This window comes from Tenrec ecaudatus, chromosome 10 (genome assembly GCF_050624435.1).
Source record: "Tenrec ecaudatus isolate mTenEca1 chromosome 10, mTenEca1.hap1, whole genome shotgun sequence".
Classification (NCBI taxonomy): domain Eukaryota; kingdom Metazoa; phylum Chordata; class Mammalia; order Afrosoricida; family Tenrecidae; genus Tenrec; species Tenrec ecaudatus.
In genome coordinates, this window is record NC_134539.1 from 123,938,629 (window position 1) to 123,957,000 (window position 18,372).

General features: G+C 44.6%; 1 protein-coding gene across 1 annotated transcript in view; it reads left to right on the top strand.

Annotated features, from left to right (window-relative positions):
* Positions 1–18,372, top strand: part of HSF5 (heat shock transcription factor 5) — a 59,523-nt gene that overhangs the window by 28,575 nt on the left and 12,576 nt on the right. The window contains exons 4-5 of the mRNA XM_075559280.1: positions 818–1,339; positions 3,019–3,196. Coding sequence (XP_075415395.1) covers positions 818–1,339; positions 3,019–3,196 — 700 coding nt within the window. The remainder of the gene's footprint in view (positions 1–817; positions 1,340–3,018; positions 3,197–18,372) is intronic.

Here is an 18,372-nt window from a genome sequence, read left to right on the forward strand (position 1 = left end):
ACATCTACAAGTCATGGTTTTTATCTATTAACCTTTATTATTTTTAAAAAGGTTTTAATGTGATTTTGGTGAGAGTTTATATATCAGGTCATCATTTTTGGATTCTACAACTTTATTGATTTATCAATGCTCCCATTAGCTTGCCCTGCACCTGCTTTTTTCTCCCTCCCCCTTTTGTCGGGTGCTGTCTAACCTGTCTACCCTCTGCCCTGTGACTTCACATCCTCTCCTTTTCCCTCCCATCCCTGGCAACCATGTAAGTCTTTCTTCTGGTATGATAACCTTTAACTTGATTTTTAAAATATAGCAGGGGTCTCATATAATATTTGTCCTTTTGTGATTGACAAACTTCACTCAATACAATGACCTCCAAATCCATCCGTATCGTGAGGTGTCTCACAATTTCATCACTATTCTTTAGTGGTGCATAGTGTTCCATGGTGCAGATGTATTAATGTTTATTTATCCTTTTTTCACTGGTGGGCATTTTGAGTGTTTTCATCTTCTTGCTACTGGCATATAAACGTTCTTATCAGCAAATAGATATTTGAGTACCACAGCTTTGTGGTTTTGTGTACTTTAATTCCAAGAATTATTGGTCCATTCCAGTATTAAACTTAGCATAGTGGTTGGCATGTCATAGATGCTAAGTAGATGTTAATAAAAAAATAGATTGGCACTCAGGTGGTTGTTTTTTAAGTGGGCTTTAAGTTTAATCTACTTAAGTTTAGAATTCTTCAACCTAAATGTTGTTCCTTTCTGCTTTAATCTCATATTTGATTTTCTATCCAAACAGTCCTATTTTCTCTTTTCCCAGAATCCTCCAATGCAATCCTCCTATCCAGTTGAATTTCTGCCTTCTAACTGGTCTTGCAGTGCTACCGAGGAAAATAAAAAGACAGAAGTGAACCTAGAGGCTGTCTTTCAGATAGTAGATGAGTTGCACTCCTCCCCTAAGCTGGAGATGGTGAAGGTGGAGCCTGTGGAGAGCCAGTGTCCAACATCGCAGTCTAACAGAGGCCAGCACGTGCTGGCTAATTCAAACAGCAGTAATCCGTCTTCTGCAAGTCAGGCGAGCCAGCTCGAGCCACTTACTCCCGTAGGCTCAGATATTACGTCTTTTGTGGTAGGAACAGAACAAGCCATCACCTGCTCTCTGCCACAGCCGCCTGAGTATATCTATACCATCCACACAGCGCAGCCTGTCGAAAACGCCACAGTGCAGGAGCCCGCAACCATCCAGCAGGCCCATGTCAAACTGAAAGATCAACTCAGTCATAGCCCCTCTCCGTCTTCAGTAGTATTTGTGCAAGAAGGTCTGCCATTCAGCACACACCAGGTAAGGGGGCAAAGAAACAATTTTAATGAGGCTGAAAGTCGTTCATCCTTCTTGCTAAAGACTTTGAGCAACCAGCTCATCTAGATTTTGTCGGTGTTTCATACCAGCTCACTGTGCTTTCCAGAAGAATCATATCTTAGTGGTGATGCACAAAAGACAGAGAAAGACTGTTCCCTTAGTCCCCAGGCATCCGCTCTCTGGGTTAGGTCTCTAAGTGTGGGTGGGTTTAAGTAAGCCTGACTGATGGTCTACTCTCCAGAAGCGGGGAGAGGTACCATCTGTGACCTGAAAGCAAGGAGAAGGCTTTTCGTATCTTTTTTAACGTATCAATGCGCTCTAATATAATTTGTGAGCATGCTGTGGAATTTTCTTACCAATAGCAAATCCCTGAAACAGAGCTCTGACTGTAGTTTGAGGAGAAAGTAGAAGCGAATTCCTTCATTACTGCTGCACTCTGACCAGAAAATGAATCCATTTTTATTAAAAACATTTAGTAAAAGCGATTCATCAGAAAGTACATCCAAATTAAAAACAAATTTTTTTGTGAATTCGGCTACTAAGTGATTTTTTCCCCTACCTTTTTTTCTTGCTTTTAGGCTCCTCCTGCCCTCTTGTTCAATTTGGATTGGGGTTTTTTGGGGTGTTTTTTTTTTTGCTAACAGGACTGAAAATTTATTCCACCTTTGAGATTTCCAATGTAGGTTTTGGCAGGCATTTTTCGGTCTAATTTTAGATTAAAATGTTTCAAGGTTTCCCACTGTTTTTTGAGGTCTAGCATTAAGACCCAGTATATGATGTGTTAAGATATGGTGCAATGACAGTCAGTAGACCAAAGATAAGCTCATTACCTTGAAGATATGCTGTGGAAAGAACCCCTGATTTGTCTACTCATTTACAGTTCTGCCCAAGGATTAGATTTCATGCTTTAAAAGTACACTACTTCTACATGTTTTTATTTCTTTTAATAAATTTATATTTTTGATGCTACAATTCTTGAAAGCTGTTTTTAGGTTCATTTCATTATATAGGGTTTTATTTTTGCAATTACATTCTTAAATACACAATATCCTATAATAAAGGTTTGTCACCTTGACCACTGACTAGGGATTTGTCATTTCAAAGAAAACTAACCTGAAAACTTCAAGAAAGAAACTCATGTATCCCAAGAAGAGTAGATCCAGTTTAAAAGGGCCAAAAAATTTATAATTTGGAGGCCCTCTTTAAGACCCAGAGTATGAAATTAGGAGAACAAAGTGCCTCTCCCCCATTGACACTGACCAAAGGGTCTTTTGTCTAGCTCTTCATTCTCACTGACAAGAGGGAGAGTGAAGGAAAGGACGGCAGGGTGGAGAGTGATAACTAGTTATAAGCAAAACACTGGTGAACTTGACCAGAAAAATGAGCAATGAAAAGAACACCTCCCTAGCTTCATGGAAAATCTCTGCTGATAAGAAAATGTTTGAGACCCATCTACGTTTCCATGGTTCGTGTACAGGGAAATGTACATCTACAATCAAATACGCAGGTAACGCAATAGAATCAAAGGTAGTATCCTTCCTAAGGGTGGCAAGCCATACAAGCACGTGTGCTGAGCGTCTGTGTAGAAACTCTCTGGTGAGGTATCTTTTGGAAGGTGATTTTGGCAAAGTCTGAGAATAATGAATGGTTTAATGTTTTAGGTGGATGCCAGTATAAAATGCCAGACCAGCCCCTCAGAAAATGTCTTGCCTTCAGAACAGATGGGATTCCTTATATCAGATATGGGGTCTGCTAGCAAGCCTAGTAAAGACGCAAGTTTATCCACTCCTGCCAGATACAGAGAGCGACGAAGCCACTCGCAGCAAGGAAAGTCCCCTGGTAAGGATTGTTGTGCTGTAGACTGCTGCCTGGAACCCAGGCGGAGATGTGATGTCGCAACGAGAGCTTATCTGTGCCTTCGTTCATCATTCCCAGCTGGCTGACACCTGTCTCATGGCTGCTTACTCAACTATACTTTCAACTGTTTTTCTCCCTCATCCTTTTACAGTGGGCTGTGGTTGCATATATGAGAATTTGAACCTTAGAAAGGTAGTTCAGACTAAGAAAAGGCAAAGGAATTGGGGTTATTTTAAGTTGGAGAAGGGAGTCCTAGTGGCATAGTGGTTACACATTGGATTACTATGCAAGGTTGGCAGTTCAAAACCACCAGCCACTCCAAGGCAGAAAGACCAGGCTTTGTACTCCCACAAAGAGTTCCCGTCTCAGAACCTATAGGGGCAGCTCTGCCCTGTGGACTGGGTGGCAGTGAGTGCGTTGGAGAGGGAACAATGAAGGGCGATTTAATAACTGTCTTCAGATGCCAAAGACGTTGTAATTATAGATATCCTTGTTCTTTTACCAACGTACCTCAGGACGAGAGGGGGTGAGCTTAAGTTCTGGCAAGGGAAAATTGGAAAGACATTAAGGACATTATCCTGAATACATTATGAAGATGTTGTAAAGTCTGACTCTATCAGTGGAGTTGTTTTCTTGTGGTTTGTGGGAGCCAGTGGCATGGAAAAAGGTGCTTCTTTTAGGCACATACTGATGTGGTTCCACTCTCTGGAAATTGGACAAAATTGTGTTGTTTGCTTTTGTTTTGTGCTTTAAAGAAAATAGTACAATAAAAGAAAGCTTTTTTTGAAATGATCCAAATCAACAAAATCTTCAGTGGACAACATTAATGTCCTCAAGCTGCATGCATGTATCGGATAGATACAAGGCAGGCAGAATTACTCAGGCCAACCATTTTTTGTAGTAAAATTGCGTTGTGTTTTTGGTGAAAGTGTACATAGCCCATTGGTTTCCCACTGGAGACGTTCCATTTTTCACAGGGTCCCCATTCTCTCTAGTTGGTTGTTCCATCTTCAGTACTCTGCTTTCCCTGCCCCTTTGCTGTCTTGTCTTTGCTTTCGAATAAAGGCTGACCGTCTGGTCTCATACAAACGGTCTTCCTCAAGTACAGCATGTCTCTCACGGGCAGTATCCTTTACTGTGTATGCCACTGTTGTTTCAGTAAAAGAAGAACGCACAGATCGGGGTCAAGGTTTAGAGCCTCTTGGGCTGATAGTCTCAGGGATTTCCTTTTTCAGTGTGATTAAGAGGGGAGTTTACTGAACAAATTGGTTTTCCATTCCACGGTTTGTACACACTTTGTTTCGCGGCTGATTGCAGCCCCACCATCTGGCAGCGCTCCTGGCGTTTCTTCCCTGTGGTTACCATTTCCAGTCACCCTCCCTCTTTACCCCTCCCGCCTTCAGCAGCCTCCCCCGGGTAAGTACTGCTCGCTTGCATTATTTTAAATTTGGGTGCATATTTTCCCCGCTCTATCCAGGGCATCTGTGGTCATCCTTCAGACTGATGGGGAGGAGGGGGGTATTGACATGTACATTTGATTTCTGCCTGTGTTTGTCCCTTTTGGTTTCCTGTCGTCTTGTTAAGCATTTGATTTTTGGTTCTTTTTCTCCCATTATACATGGATCATCTATTGTGACCCCACATGTAACCATTGTAGCCTATAAAACCTGAAAGCTCTTCAGACTGTCTGGGGTTATTTCCCCCCCAAAGGTAAACTCATTGTGATAAGATCAGAATGCTGCTTTGGGCTTCTGGGATTCTGTCTGCCAAATACTTTTTAGGCTAAAAACTATCTTGATACTAATCTTATTCACTAGGCCTTTACCGTGTCTTTCTGCTGATTGTATATTATCTAAGTCAATAATCAAAGATGAAGATTTCTCACACGGTTGATGTGTAAAGAAAGCAATAGCATAGTATGAAGACAGTCTCAGATGAGACATAGTAGGAACTGTGTATCCATTTTTATGCCACACAACAAGCTTTTGTTTAAAGTAATAATATGATCGTTTTAAGATCAGGAAATGAGCTTGGAAAAGATACCTAATAAATTCATGATCACACATGGATGTAGCTAATAATCTACTCTGTGTTGCCTGAGCACCTCGTTTTCTTTTAATGTTTCATTTCACAAGTAGATAAATATTCTCCTTGTAATAACAATTAGTTAGGCCAGGATTTCCCGCGGCCACTACCTCTCTGTACAGCTTTCCTTACCTCCTCCCTAAAGATGGCCCCCTGCTCTCTCTGCATCGTGCTTTTGGCCTTGGCAAGTATTTGGAATACATATACAGCTTTTCAAGGGAACTCCTCTGGAGGCCCCGTCTGTGCTATATATGTTTGCCAATATTGTTACGCGAGTTTGTGATTTAATCTGGACGTGCTAGAAGAAGGAACCAATCCAACAAGAGAAGCTATGGAGAATTCTGCAGGAGACGGGCCTCTGATTATGGCCTACGTAAAGTACATCCAACGGCATCAGCTGCTTGTAGATGCCTAACTGCCCTGGGGCAACAGAATGAAACACTGCCTGATCCTCTACCATCATTTGTACACGATCCTGTGTTGAAGCCCATTGTTGCAACCACCGTGTCAATCGGTCTCCTTCACTGTCTTCTTGTTTCTGGCTGACCTTCTGCTTTACCAAGCATGATGCCCTTTGCCAGGGACTGGTCTTCCTGGTAACATGCCCACAGTATATGAGGTGATGTCTTACCATCCTTGCTTCTATGGAACATTCTAGCTGTCCTTTCTAAGTACATTCAGCTGTACGACATCAAGGATACAGAGACAGACAAAGTTATTTCTTGAGTGTCTGCAAAGGGAAAGCATGCTGGGACTCAAGCTCTTGTTTGGCAGGGTTTGGAAAAGACATAGGCAGTGGAGTTAACATGCCGCTAAGAATGCTGGAAGGGAGAATTTGGAATTTCTTTTTCTTTTCCCTCTTCAAGATAAATTCAAAAGATTTATTGCATCAAATGCTACAGAGAAATAGATCAAAATAATACATGAATAACTTTTAAATTTTTCCACAAATTTATAATGGTATCTGTTCAACTGATCTAAGATATAAAGTCTCATCAATTTATCTTAAGGAACCTTCAATAACAACACATTCCCAGAATAAGAATTTGGAATTAAACGATAACAGTTAAGACTGGCAAACACCTGACTCTGCAGTGAGCCAGGCGAGACCAGGCACTCCAAGCCAGCCCCTTTCTCCCTCTGCTGTGCAGAGCGCTGGCTGCCAGGGGGCCGCAGAGGAGCAAGGACTTTTCTTGGGGAAATGGGGAGGTGGCCTCAGAGAAGATGTTCACATGTCATCTTTGGGACTTGTTCAGAGAAAATTGGTGGTGCACAAACATTTGACCAGCATAATGCTAAACCCAACAGCTGACAAATCTTGTGTATGTTACAGTGTCCAGCAGTTTTGGAAAGTTCCGTCCTTACATTGAGAACTATCGCTGAGGGACCAACAGGAGGAGGGACCCAGAAGAGCAGAGACTTACTGTGAGAAAGGAAATAACTTCAAAATCAACTCTTCCATTGAGTATGCTCAGCTATGGGAAGACACTGTATCCATATAAAGGAACAAGAAGTTTTAAAAAGCAACAGTTATAGACTTACACCCCTTTGATAAAAAAGAAAATGGTGTGAAGGTAAAGTTAAGTAACATCTCAAAAATACAGAAAAAGACAGCAAAATAAAAAAATAGGAAAGGAAAATGATGGGGAGTTTAGCCCAGCACACCCAGTACCTGGCTGAAGATAAAACAGGGAAAATGAAAAGGGAAGTCAGACTTGTTTATAATGAGAAGGAAGCTTGCATCTCTTATCCTGGAAGGCTTGATGCTTGAAACCAATTGTCCCACTGAAAATAACAGCAAAAAAGGAGAAACGATAAAAATGATGGTCTTCAAAAGCTAATCCGAGTGAAGAATTAGGAGGCCGAGTACCAGGAAGAATGAAGCTATACACGGACATTTCTACTCTCGCCTACAGCATCACTGCGAGTCACGGTGAACTCGGCAGCACAGAGTTTTCTGTCTGGGAGCTGAAAGGCTGCAGCCCAGGAGTTAGCATCAACTGGGGGAAAAGCAGCCTTTGTACAGACTGCGGCCAGAATTGCCCCAGGCCTGGAACAGGATTAAAGTGATCCCTAATTTTTAGTAGCCCCAGGTACTAGATAAACACAATTCCTTGAGGAGTATAATAACATGCTAAGCCTAAAATTATTATTACAAGTAACTTAGCAAGTACCAGGGCTAGCACATCGTCAAACTAGCCAGTTACACAGGGGAGACACCACCACTGACAACCAGTGCAACAACGAAGGGGCTCTCCAACGTCCTGGTCTTGAAACAGATTACACACCTGCAGTAATCCAAGCAGCCTGGTACTGGTACAGCGATGGAAACAGACCGGCGGACTACAACTGAGTGTACAGAAATAAACCCACACATCATGGGGCAACTGATTTTTGACAAGGGTGCTAAATCCATTTGATGGGACATAAAAGGCCTCTCTGATACATGAATCTGGGAAGGTTTGATTTCCACAAGCAGAAAAATGAAACAAGATGGGAACGACTCAAATGCCCATCTGTGGACGAACGGATAAACAGGATGCAAAACACAGGTACAGTGGAGTGCTGCGCAGCCGGTGAGCAAAGTAAAGCTTTGATACATGTCACCTGTGGATGGAGCTTGAAGACCCGGTGAGTGGAATACGCTGATCGCGAGGACAGCTGTTGCGTGACTTCGCTTACATGAAAGGCATGAGCAGGAGCATGGTGGAGAGCAGTTTACTAGTGGTTACCAGGGGGGAGGAGGGAGGGAACGCGGGCCTGGTCATGGGGTACAGTAGCATCCAGACCTCGATGCTAGTCCATCCTAGAAGGAGCGTCTCAAGAGGCGAAGCAGTCGAGTTCCAAATCAGTTTTTCCCGTAAGAAATAACGGAAAACAGATTAATCTGTTCTCGGCCACTAAGTTTTTACCCTGACCTTGCCTTTTGATACAAAACATTACACAGAAATTTCAAAGTTCAGAGTTAAATAATATAACTTACATAAACACATTAAACAAGTTTCTAACAACTACAGTATGGCCCAGACCTTGAGGAGGATCTGGATCTGTGGGCGCGGATGTGGAGAGGAGGCATGGGGAGAGAGCCATTCTTTGGAAGGGGAATCCCCTTCCATAAAAGCCAACTGGTAGCTGCTTTTTCAGGAGTTTTCCCTTTGCCTTTTTTTTTACTAGGACCTGGCTGACTTTGTTTAAAAAACAAAAATCTGTCTAGTGTGGTCTGCTGTTGGCTTATCCTTAACTGCTTTCTAAAGGGTTTACTCAATTATCGACAATATCCGTAACAGTTAACCAGTTCCTTATGATGATTACTTTCAAAGAACTTTCTTAGGATCCATGTTTTTTATCTAAAAACAATAGAAAAAGCCACAAAGCTAAAAAATTTATAGCAAAACACTTGGAACACAACCACAAAAGGCTTAAACAATGCGTCCTAACAACACCAACTAACGCCTAGTGACTGAAACACGAACTGCTTTTGTTTACAAAAATCACGTGTGACTGGTCAGATTCCAATGTTTTGTTCGAACTCCGATTCAAAATTTTCTTGACATTTCGCCTCGAAATCCACTCATGTCAAGTCCTGATGGAGTCGAAGACCGAGGTTCTACCGTACTGAGTTCTGGTTTGTATAGTACTGGGGAGACCACACAGATGTTTCTTGTAATTGTCAGTAAGTAAAAATTCAATTGTCCTAAATTGTGTGTTACAATTAAAACAATGATTTACAAAAAGGTTGCCTGCTGTGTCTGCTTTTTTTGCAATCAAACACCTCATGGGATTTGGCTCCTTGGTTTGAAGACTTAGGATCATGTTTTCACGGGGCATCGCAGTTAATTGAGCTGGCGCTATGTGCCCTGCTTGTTTACCTCCTAATTCAGTGAGCAGGGCCTGCGGTCTGAAAAGCTTTCAAGTGGTCTTCTAAGGAGCAACCCCTGGGACAACAGAGGAAGGAGGCGCGTTAGGAATATGAGAAAGAAATGCAATGTGTGTCTGATCGCCTCCTTTGCAGAGAGACCAGAAAAACCGGGTGATGTCTCGTTATCAAACAGTCTAGAAGACTCCCGATCACGAGTGGAAAAATGCCGAACAGATGTGAAATTCTTATTTGATCCGTACTTCTAAGCCCACAGAGGATGGAGGAACCCCTGACACGATCGCCCTACGGTAATCGTTAAATCTCAAACAAGAAATATCCCCTGGAATCTTAAAATCAAACAGTCAAAGTTTAGTTTAACTCTGAGACTGTCCGCAGGAAGTACTCTGCTCTTTTGAATTGATCCGTATCAGATCATGGAGCCCTGCTGGCATAGTGGTTAGGAGTTGAGCTTCGATCCAAACGGTCAGTAGTTCACTACATTTGTCGAATCTATTCAATTCTTGGAAACAGTTTTCAAACAAATCTGTTTGGCAAGCAGACGGCTGGCTCATTTTTTCTTCACCTCTTCTATGCCATCAAATTGCCGCCCTTTCATGTCCCTCTTCATTCGTGGAAACAAAAAGAAGTCACATGGAGGGACGTCAGGTAAGTTAGGTGCGTGCGGGCAAGAGAGCCGTGCTGTTTTTGTCAACACCTGGTGCGCGGAGATGGCTGTATGAGCTGGTGCATTGTGGTGGTGGCAGAACCAGCCACAAATCAGGCCTTGTTTGTCGCATACTGTTACGCTATACTCTCAGAACTTCTAAATAGAAAGCTTGATAAGCAGACTGGCCTAATGGAACAAACTCCAGATGCCCTATGAGTCGACGGTTTGGGAAGTTGACATCCAGAGCGAGGCTTGTCATCAGTCGACATTTACCCTTTTTTGAATGAGAAAACCCCTCATCCACTGGAGCTTCCCCCATAGCGCTGTTCCTGTGAGCTGTGTTCAACATCGCAACAGTTGCTGTGGCATTTTTCCCCAGCAGGAAATGGAGTTTTACAGCTGCACCTGTTCTCTTAAATCAGCCATCACAAAAAACTAAGTTTGAGCGAAACTGCTTTGACGAAAACATTCACTGGGACCAGAGAGAACCTTCCCAAGCCAAGTCCCTGGATGCACCGACTCAGAGCAAGTTGCTCCATGCTCGCCTATTCCAAAAAATGCATACTAGGAAAGCTTCCCTCCGCCCAGCGTAATTCCAATGTTTTTGGTACCCCCTCCTATATCTGAGATAAGAATGGTGAAAAGACTCACCTTTCGCCCCCAAAGATCAAGAACAAGACAAGGATGTCCACTTTCACTGCTTGTGTTTGACATTAACTTACTTCATTGCAGTAAGAGAAGAAAAAACCCAAAGGGATAAATATTAGAAGTAAAATTTTGTATTTGCAGATGATATAAAATTCTAGGGGATTCATAAAACAACTTCTAAAACTAATAAATGATTTTAGCAAGGCTAAATTACAAAAATCAACATTACTCTTGTAGCTGAGCAGCACTCGATTGGAAAATGCAAAGAAATGTAAAGCTCACAATAACCCCGAAATAATAAGATACCTAGGGTCAGCCAACCAAAAGATGTCCACAACGTTTACACTGAAAACTACCAGGTATTTCTGTGAGAAAGTAAGAGGTGAGTGAGTGGGAAAAGGCATGCTTAGCCTAGAAGAACAAAAATTGTTCAAATAATAGTTCTTTCCAGATTGACCTACAAATTTAACATAATCCCAACCCAAATTCTGTGAGACTTTAAAAAAAATTAGTGGAAGCTTTAAAAAGTTGAAAAAGAAATGCAAAGGACACAGAGTAGCCAGAACATTTTTTTCCTTTGAAGAAAGGGTAGAAACTTTAGCATTGTTAATGGAATTTTTTCCCTTTTTGAATAAAGGGCCCTGATCAGTTTGGTTTTTTGGGGGGGCGTAAGGGGGAGTAGGCACAGATTCCCATAAATTATGTAGCTATCCCAGCATCAATTACATTTCTAATTTCAGTATCACTTGCTTTATCTGAATTTATGTCATATTAGCTAGTCAAACCAAAACCCTGCTCAGTGCTGCATTTGCCCCAACTAGACGCTGAAAGTCCTTGTTAAGTGAAAACATGATGATGAAGGAACAGAGTGTATTTAAAAGACAGACTGGCCCACTATGCTGGAGCAGCTCAAGCACATTGATACATTTATCAGTACTCTCCACCAGGTGTCCCCCCCAGATTTGCTCAAATATTTAAGTAACAGGAAAGGCAAATGTCACTAAGTTTTTGTCTTGGTTATCCTCTCACAACAGGTTACTCTTTAGCTCCATCATCATATTAGGCTAATATAAAATAGAAATCATCCTCCTGAAAACACCTCATTTCCATTATTTAAATTTTTTTCTTGTTGCATGCTAAAGAAGGAACTGGAAATGTGGAGAACTGAAAAGAAGGGGAGAAATTCAGCCAGATAAAATTGCTTTTAACATTTTGATCAGTTTCTAGAGTTGTTTACACCTGTGTACAAGAGAATGATAATGTAGGCACAGAGAGGAAGAAGGTATTTGTACCAACTGCCAACAAAAGACTGGTGCCAGAAGGAAGAAAGAATACCCACAAATTAGCAAGAAAAGCTTAATCAAAAAATGGTTAAATGGCTATTAGCCAAAGAGAATATTCACGTGGCTTCAAGAATATCATAGGGGTCGAACTTCAACAGTCATCAAGACAACACATCAAAACTACAACCAGGTGCCACCACATCTCCCCGCAGGACTAAGGTGGAACAAACTTATCATAACAGATATTGATGAGCGCTCAGAACAACCAAAACTCGACTACATTGCGAGTCAGAGTGCAAATCTTGAAACACTAGTTTTTTTGTTTGCTTTATTATAGTAAATCTATATGTAACAAAGCATTTGCCAAGCCAACAACTTTTACATGTAGTTTGTGATACTAGTTACATTCATCACGTTGTTCAATCATCACTACTCATTCCTAATATTTCTATCACCCTGATCAAAGATCCCTACACACACACACACACACACACACACACACATACGCGCGCCAACCACTAACAAACTTGGTGAGGAAAGGAAAATCTTTTCAATAAATGATGTAGAGTCAACTTAATATCTACATGTGAAAAAAAGAACAGACACCCAACCTCACACCATACGTATAAATTAATTAAAAGGTGATCACAGACTTAAATAAAACTTCCAGTTAAAAAAGGTAAAGACAAGAGAAGCTTTGTGATAGTGCCAGTGTTGAACAGAATTGTAAATAGACCAAAGACCTAAAGCAGTCAAGTCTCAGAAGAAGGTGGTTGCATCCCGCTCTCCAGCAAGCACATGGAGCGTTGCTCACTGCATTCCTTCAGCAAAGATGAGCTCAGCACTGGTTCCTGTGACGACCGCAGAAGCAGCAATAGACTGGAATCACGGTGTTGGTAAAAGTACGGAGTTTGTCTTGGAATGCCAGAAGAACGAACCATTCTATCCTCGAAGTGTAGTCTTCGGAAAGCTCCCTTACAAGCAAGGATGGCAAGATTGTGCCATCAGGACATGCTGCCAAGAGAGACCAGTCGCCGGAGAGGAGAGCATGCTTGGTGAGGAAGAGGCCTGGGAAAAAGAGACGCCCCATGAGCTGTACTAGCACAGCGGCTGCAGACAGCACAGGGCTGGGCAGCGCTCTGTTCTCTCTGCCATAACTCCCTCCGAAGGCAGTATGCCGCACAGGTCCATTTATTAGATCCTGACCCGTTGCTGCAAAGTGTGTAATTTGGTCTGAAGAAATATTGCTCATTGACCCCAATCAGTACCTGGTCTTTTGTTCCAATCCCTAAATGATGTGAGAACCCATTTGCACTGACTTGGTACAGTGTGATCAACTTTCCAGCACAGGACCTTGAGATTCCCCCTGCGGAATCTGCCCCAGAGTCGTCTAACATCTGTCTTTTTTGGTGGCAGGTAGAGCGGTTGCTAGCCTTTGTGGCCTCAGAGGGTTCAAGGTGGGTGTGTCTGGATTCAACCCATCATGCATTGCTGCACCATCCCCATTGTACACTCTTTCGTGGACCCAAATGGCCACCTCAGGTGGGCCATGCTGACAGGCCCCCATGCGGACTCGATCGCCTGCCAGTCCTGGAAGGGTGTTCTTCAGGTGGAGCATTCACACAGCCTGCTCTGAAGTGCCCTCTGAATTTCAGAGTGCTTTCCACACCAGGAGAATGATGAAGCTTTCTGCTCCTGTAAGAAAGCGCAGTTTCAGAAGCCCACTGGGGCAGTTCTACCCTGTCCTGAGAGGTTCACTATGAGTCAGAAGCTGTTCGATGACAGCTTTTTTGTTTTGGTGGGGGATGGTTTGTTATTTGGGGGGGGGTTTGGTTCCACAGATCCATGTCATACATGGGTGGCCCCTTAGTAGTCCAATTTTCCATTGCCTCTTTGCCTGACCATATAGCTGGATCATTGGCCACTATCTAGGAATCAGTAGATTCGATAAAAATCAAAACATAAGGGCTCTCATCATTGCCCCGTCTTCCCTCCTGGCTGGGCAGACAGCATGAGGTTCAGCCCCTTGATCTCATCTGTTCTGACCTTCAGTCAAGATCTTTCCATCTGCTGGTCTTGTTGCAACATCTTTCCAGTCTTGTCCGTGTATCCTGAAACCGTCATCCATGATCCAAGCAACTTTACGCTGGTCAGCCAAAAGTTGTTCACAGGACCCTGCCCATGTAGCGGTGGCCTCTGGCATCTCAAGTTGTTCCAGGTTAGGGCTTAAGGGAAAGGTTACTCGCTCCTGGATGAGATGGGTGCCCCCTCCATTTCCCCAGGAGCTTGTTGTGTGAACCATTCCCGTTTTACTATGGAGTTATTGGGGGCAGTGCCTCATGAGAGTGTTTCTCTGAAATCTCCCAAGACAGTTTGGGTATTTCAGATCTCATGAGGATTTTGTATCCTTGAGGCAGTACCCAATAGTCGTGGGCAATCGCCGTTTTAACTGGCGTGTATTGTCATCTGTGAACATTTGGAAACTTTCTAGTCCAGAATCTTAGGCAAACACCGTGCGGCAGTGTTTCTCAGTGCTTTGCCGTAAGCGCCAGTCTGCATAAGCACGAGTGTCACACATCTCCAGCGTCTTTATGTCTGGATGGAGCATAAGAACAGGCCCCTGGATTTGTGCTGGATTTGTTAACCAGCCCCTGGTGGCCATGTGGGCCATGACTGTATTGAAATCAGCCCTCACCTGGTTTTGTGGTATTTGATAGTAACATACTGTAACTTGATATTGACACCAAGTCTGAGTCTCTTCTAACAAAACTGTGACAGTAAGTAAGTGAATTTAAGAAACTTGGTTGAAATTCTTTCCACGGGAAACCAAACTGCAGCTGGCTCTTTGCTGAGATGGGAATAGAGAAAAAGGTATTTGCAAGACCAGACACTGACTACCAGTCTCCTTTAGCTTGCTGTATTTCCTACACTGTTGATTAGTCTCTGACACAGCTGAACCTACAGGGGCCACTCCTTTATTGAGGCCTCCCTCGGTGCTGCCACGCAGGGAATCTGTGAGCACCAACACTGCAGTACTCCAGCCTCCAGCATGCCTCTAATCAGGCAGCAGTCTCCTTTCGTCCACCAGGTGCTCTGTCCTGTGTCACATCCACGGTTTGGGTTTGAGCAATGCTGATTTTTGCCGCTCTTCTCATCATCATTGGCCTGAGACACCCACAGCTGTACACCACACCGTCAGGTAGAAGGCTGTCCCCCAACTATATGAGATATCTAAATGAATGATACATCCAGACGGGGTAGTTCCTTCCTAGGAGGTTTGCTTAAATATCCAGTTCTCCTCCAAACGTTCGCCTTAGTCCCGTCCTTGTAGTCCCCTGTCTAACGTTAGGCCCCTCCCAGAATTAACTGACAGCCGTTGAGGTTACAGTACGCTGGGCTCCGTTTCCAGGAGCCCCAAGAGCTCTCTCCACACTCAGTGGCCGTTTTACCCACGTGTGTGCTCATAGGCTTGAGCCCCTCCCTGCGGAGGGCTCAACCAGAAGACCCCTCGGCCCCTCATCACTGTCTCTAGTCTTGATCACCTCTCTGAACCTCTGCTTCCAATTGTGAACTTCTCATCATGAAATCCTTCCCCAGGGGGGTGATGGATAAAAGCCTTTTTTAGGTTTCTTTGATACTCGGGGGGGGGGGGGGGGCATGGGGGGAGGGGAAGGAGTTTCCCTGAATCAAGCCAATCTCCTGTGGCGCTGCCTTTGCCTTAACTCCATCCACGTCTGTCACATTCACCCCATTTCTCATTTTAAAAGACGCCTCTGGCTGGATAAGTACTTATGGCCTCTTCAGATTCTGTGGGGAATCGCCGTTGTTGTCTGCAGTTACAGTATCCCAAGAGGGGGAGTTGTATTAAGGATGTGAGAAGACTTGTTGCTTTGTCTCACTAGTGAAGTTATATGGGGTGCCCATGCAGAAGGGGATCGCCAGCTCAGTAGATCTACCATGACCTGTGTAAGGGACGTATCATTGGATGAACATCCTGACAACCACAAAACCAACCCCACGTGCTTTGTGGAAGCGGCCCTCAGCGCTGCCGCTCTGTCCTTTGGAGTTCTCCATTGGCCATTTAGGGAGAAGGGCAGTCGCCCTGCTCAGAGTAGCCGAATCTTGGAGCAGACTGAGTCCAGCCCACCTTGCTGGCTGCCCTCTGTAGGTCAGCCTGTGGTGCCGGGGCCATCAGTGCTGGCTCTTCCACAGTGAACCGTGGGCCTTGCTTCCATTCAGTAGTGTCCAGACCTAGAGCCTCAGCCCCTAAGGTAGTTGCTCCCACAGTGCATCTGAGTAATAGTTCCTCCAGAAGTGGTGCTACCGATGTGCAAATTGAAGCAGCTCCTTCACCGTGTCTCTGCTGTCAGTGGCGTCTTGGCTTTGCGCCTCCCCCCTTCTTGGCGAGCAGAGTTACAGGGGTGCTTTCTGTTGTTTCCATGTGGTGGTCGCTCCCACCAGACCAGATTTGGGTTTGGCTCCGTGCTACAATCCAGCCCTGCCTTCTCTTCTCCTGTCATGCAGTTATTACTGAGGAATGGCTCACCCTTTCCTTATCACTCCATCTCCTTACGCAGCCAACCGGTGATCCACCACTCCTACTTCCTGTGCATAGCTGCAGCCTTGGGTGGCTGATGGCAACATGACAGCTGCTTCAATCCATGGTGGGATTCTTTCCTTCTTCGCTCCCTCCCTCCCTCCCTAACTTCCTAACTCCCTTCCTTCTTTGGTTATCCCATTAGAAGCCAGAGGTTCCTCATTCTACTGTGAACTCTCCCTTTTATTCCTAAACCACCTATTCCAGTGAGTCTGGGCCATTGCAGTGAACCCAGCGTTCTGACACCAGAAGGGTGGATCTTTTTTACGAAGAACCAGCACAAAACTGGTTTCCACAAGCAGAGCTGAAAGATGCGTGAAGTGCCCAGCGTTTCCACTCTCTCGTCTCCAACAGTAACTCCTCCCCCTCCTCAGTGGGCCCCTCTGCTCTTGGTTTGTGTAATTCAGTGAGCATTTCCCAGAACATACTCCTTGTCCTTAGGGCGAGGTGGTTTATTAGCAACGTGTCAAAGTGCAGCTTGCACTCTGGGATGGCTCAGGATGAGGAGCAGTGCAGGAGACAGGTCTCGAGAAGCACAGCCCCCTCCCCCTTCTGTGAACCCTCCCTCTGGGAACCCTCTGCTTTGCGCGCGGGACAGCTCTTCCCTCCAGGGACCTTCAAGCCCCCCCCAACCGCCCTCAGGCGGGTCTCCTGGTTTCCAGCGTCGGGTGCAATGATGGCTCTCTCCCGCTGTGCCACCGCCTCCGCTGTCCTCCATGCTCCACGTTCCAGCTCGCCCCTTAGTCGCTCTAAGCCTAGCAGGGAGGCAAGAGAGACCGATCCCTTTCTTCTATTGGCCTTGTTTCCATGGTCCTGCCCCACCTTTTCTATTCTCAGCAGGTGATCTAATCCCTGATCGTACTGGTAGGCTTCCCTTGCTGCTTCCATAGCCCCGCCTCCCTCAGGGTGTGGGACTCGCTACCGCGTTGGCTGTCATGGGGATGGAAGTGCCACCCTCACCCGTTAGAAGGACTAGAAGCTGAAGCAGCAGCAGCCGGGGTAAGTGCTGATGATGTGGCACGGCTGGGACGCATGAATGAGCTCGTGCCCACGCATGGCTCTGAGTCCGGCTGCCCCACCGGGCTTCTTGGCTGTGATCTTCACAGAGCCGGTTGCTGGGTGAGTTGGAACTGCCAGCGTTTTGGTTACCAGTTGAATGTCACTGGGAGTGCCAGCTGGGACTTGATGACTACTACTGCTTTGGGGGACAGTCTGGCAGTTTCTTAAACTGTTAAACACACCCACCACGCAGCGCAGCCCTCCCACTCTTAGGTACTTACCCTAGACAAGCAAAAACGCGTTCACAGGAATACCTGAAATACTTGTTCAATTTATTTGTAATACCCCCTAAAACAGAACAACCCCCCTTGGAAACAACCGTTAACAGGTGGATGGATAAACAGACGACAGTAAATCCATACACTAGGACACTGTTTAGTGATAAAATGGAATATAAATATGCTATTTTTTATTAAATCATTTTATTGGGGACTCTTACAGCTCTTAATAACATTCCATCTAGCAATTGTATCAAGCTATTTGTACATATGTTGCCATCAACATTTTCTAGACATTTAATTTCTATTTGAGTCCTTGGTATCAGCTCCTCTTTTTTCCCCCCTCCCTCCAGCCACCTTCCACCCTCGTGACCCCTTGAGAAATTATCAATTATTATTGTTTTCATATCGTACACTGACCCTGTCTCCCTTCACCCACGTTTCTGTTGTTCATCCCTCTAGGAGGGATTATGTTTCGATCATTTCAATCGGTTCCCCTTCCTCCCCTCCTCCTGGTATTGATACTCCCAACTCTGTTCCTGAGGGGTTTGTTAGACCTGGATTCTGTGTGTCGTGAGCTTTTATCTATACCACTGGACATGCTCCGTTCTAGCCCTCAGTGAAAGGCAGGACTGCGGTCATGACAGAGGACGGTGAGGAAACCTCAAAGAACCAGAGGAATATTGTGTGTCTCATTGGTGCTGTACTGCGCCCTGGTTGACTCTTCCCTTCTGTGAGGGGG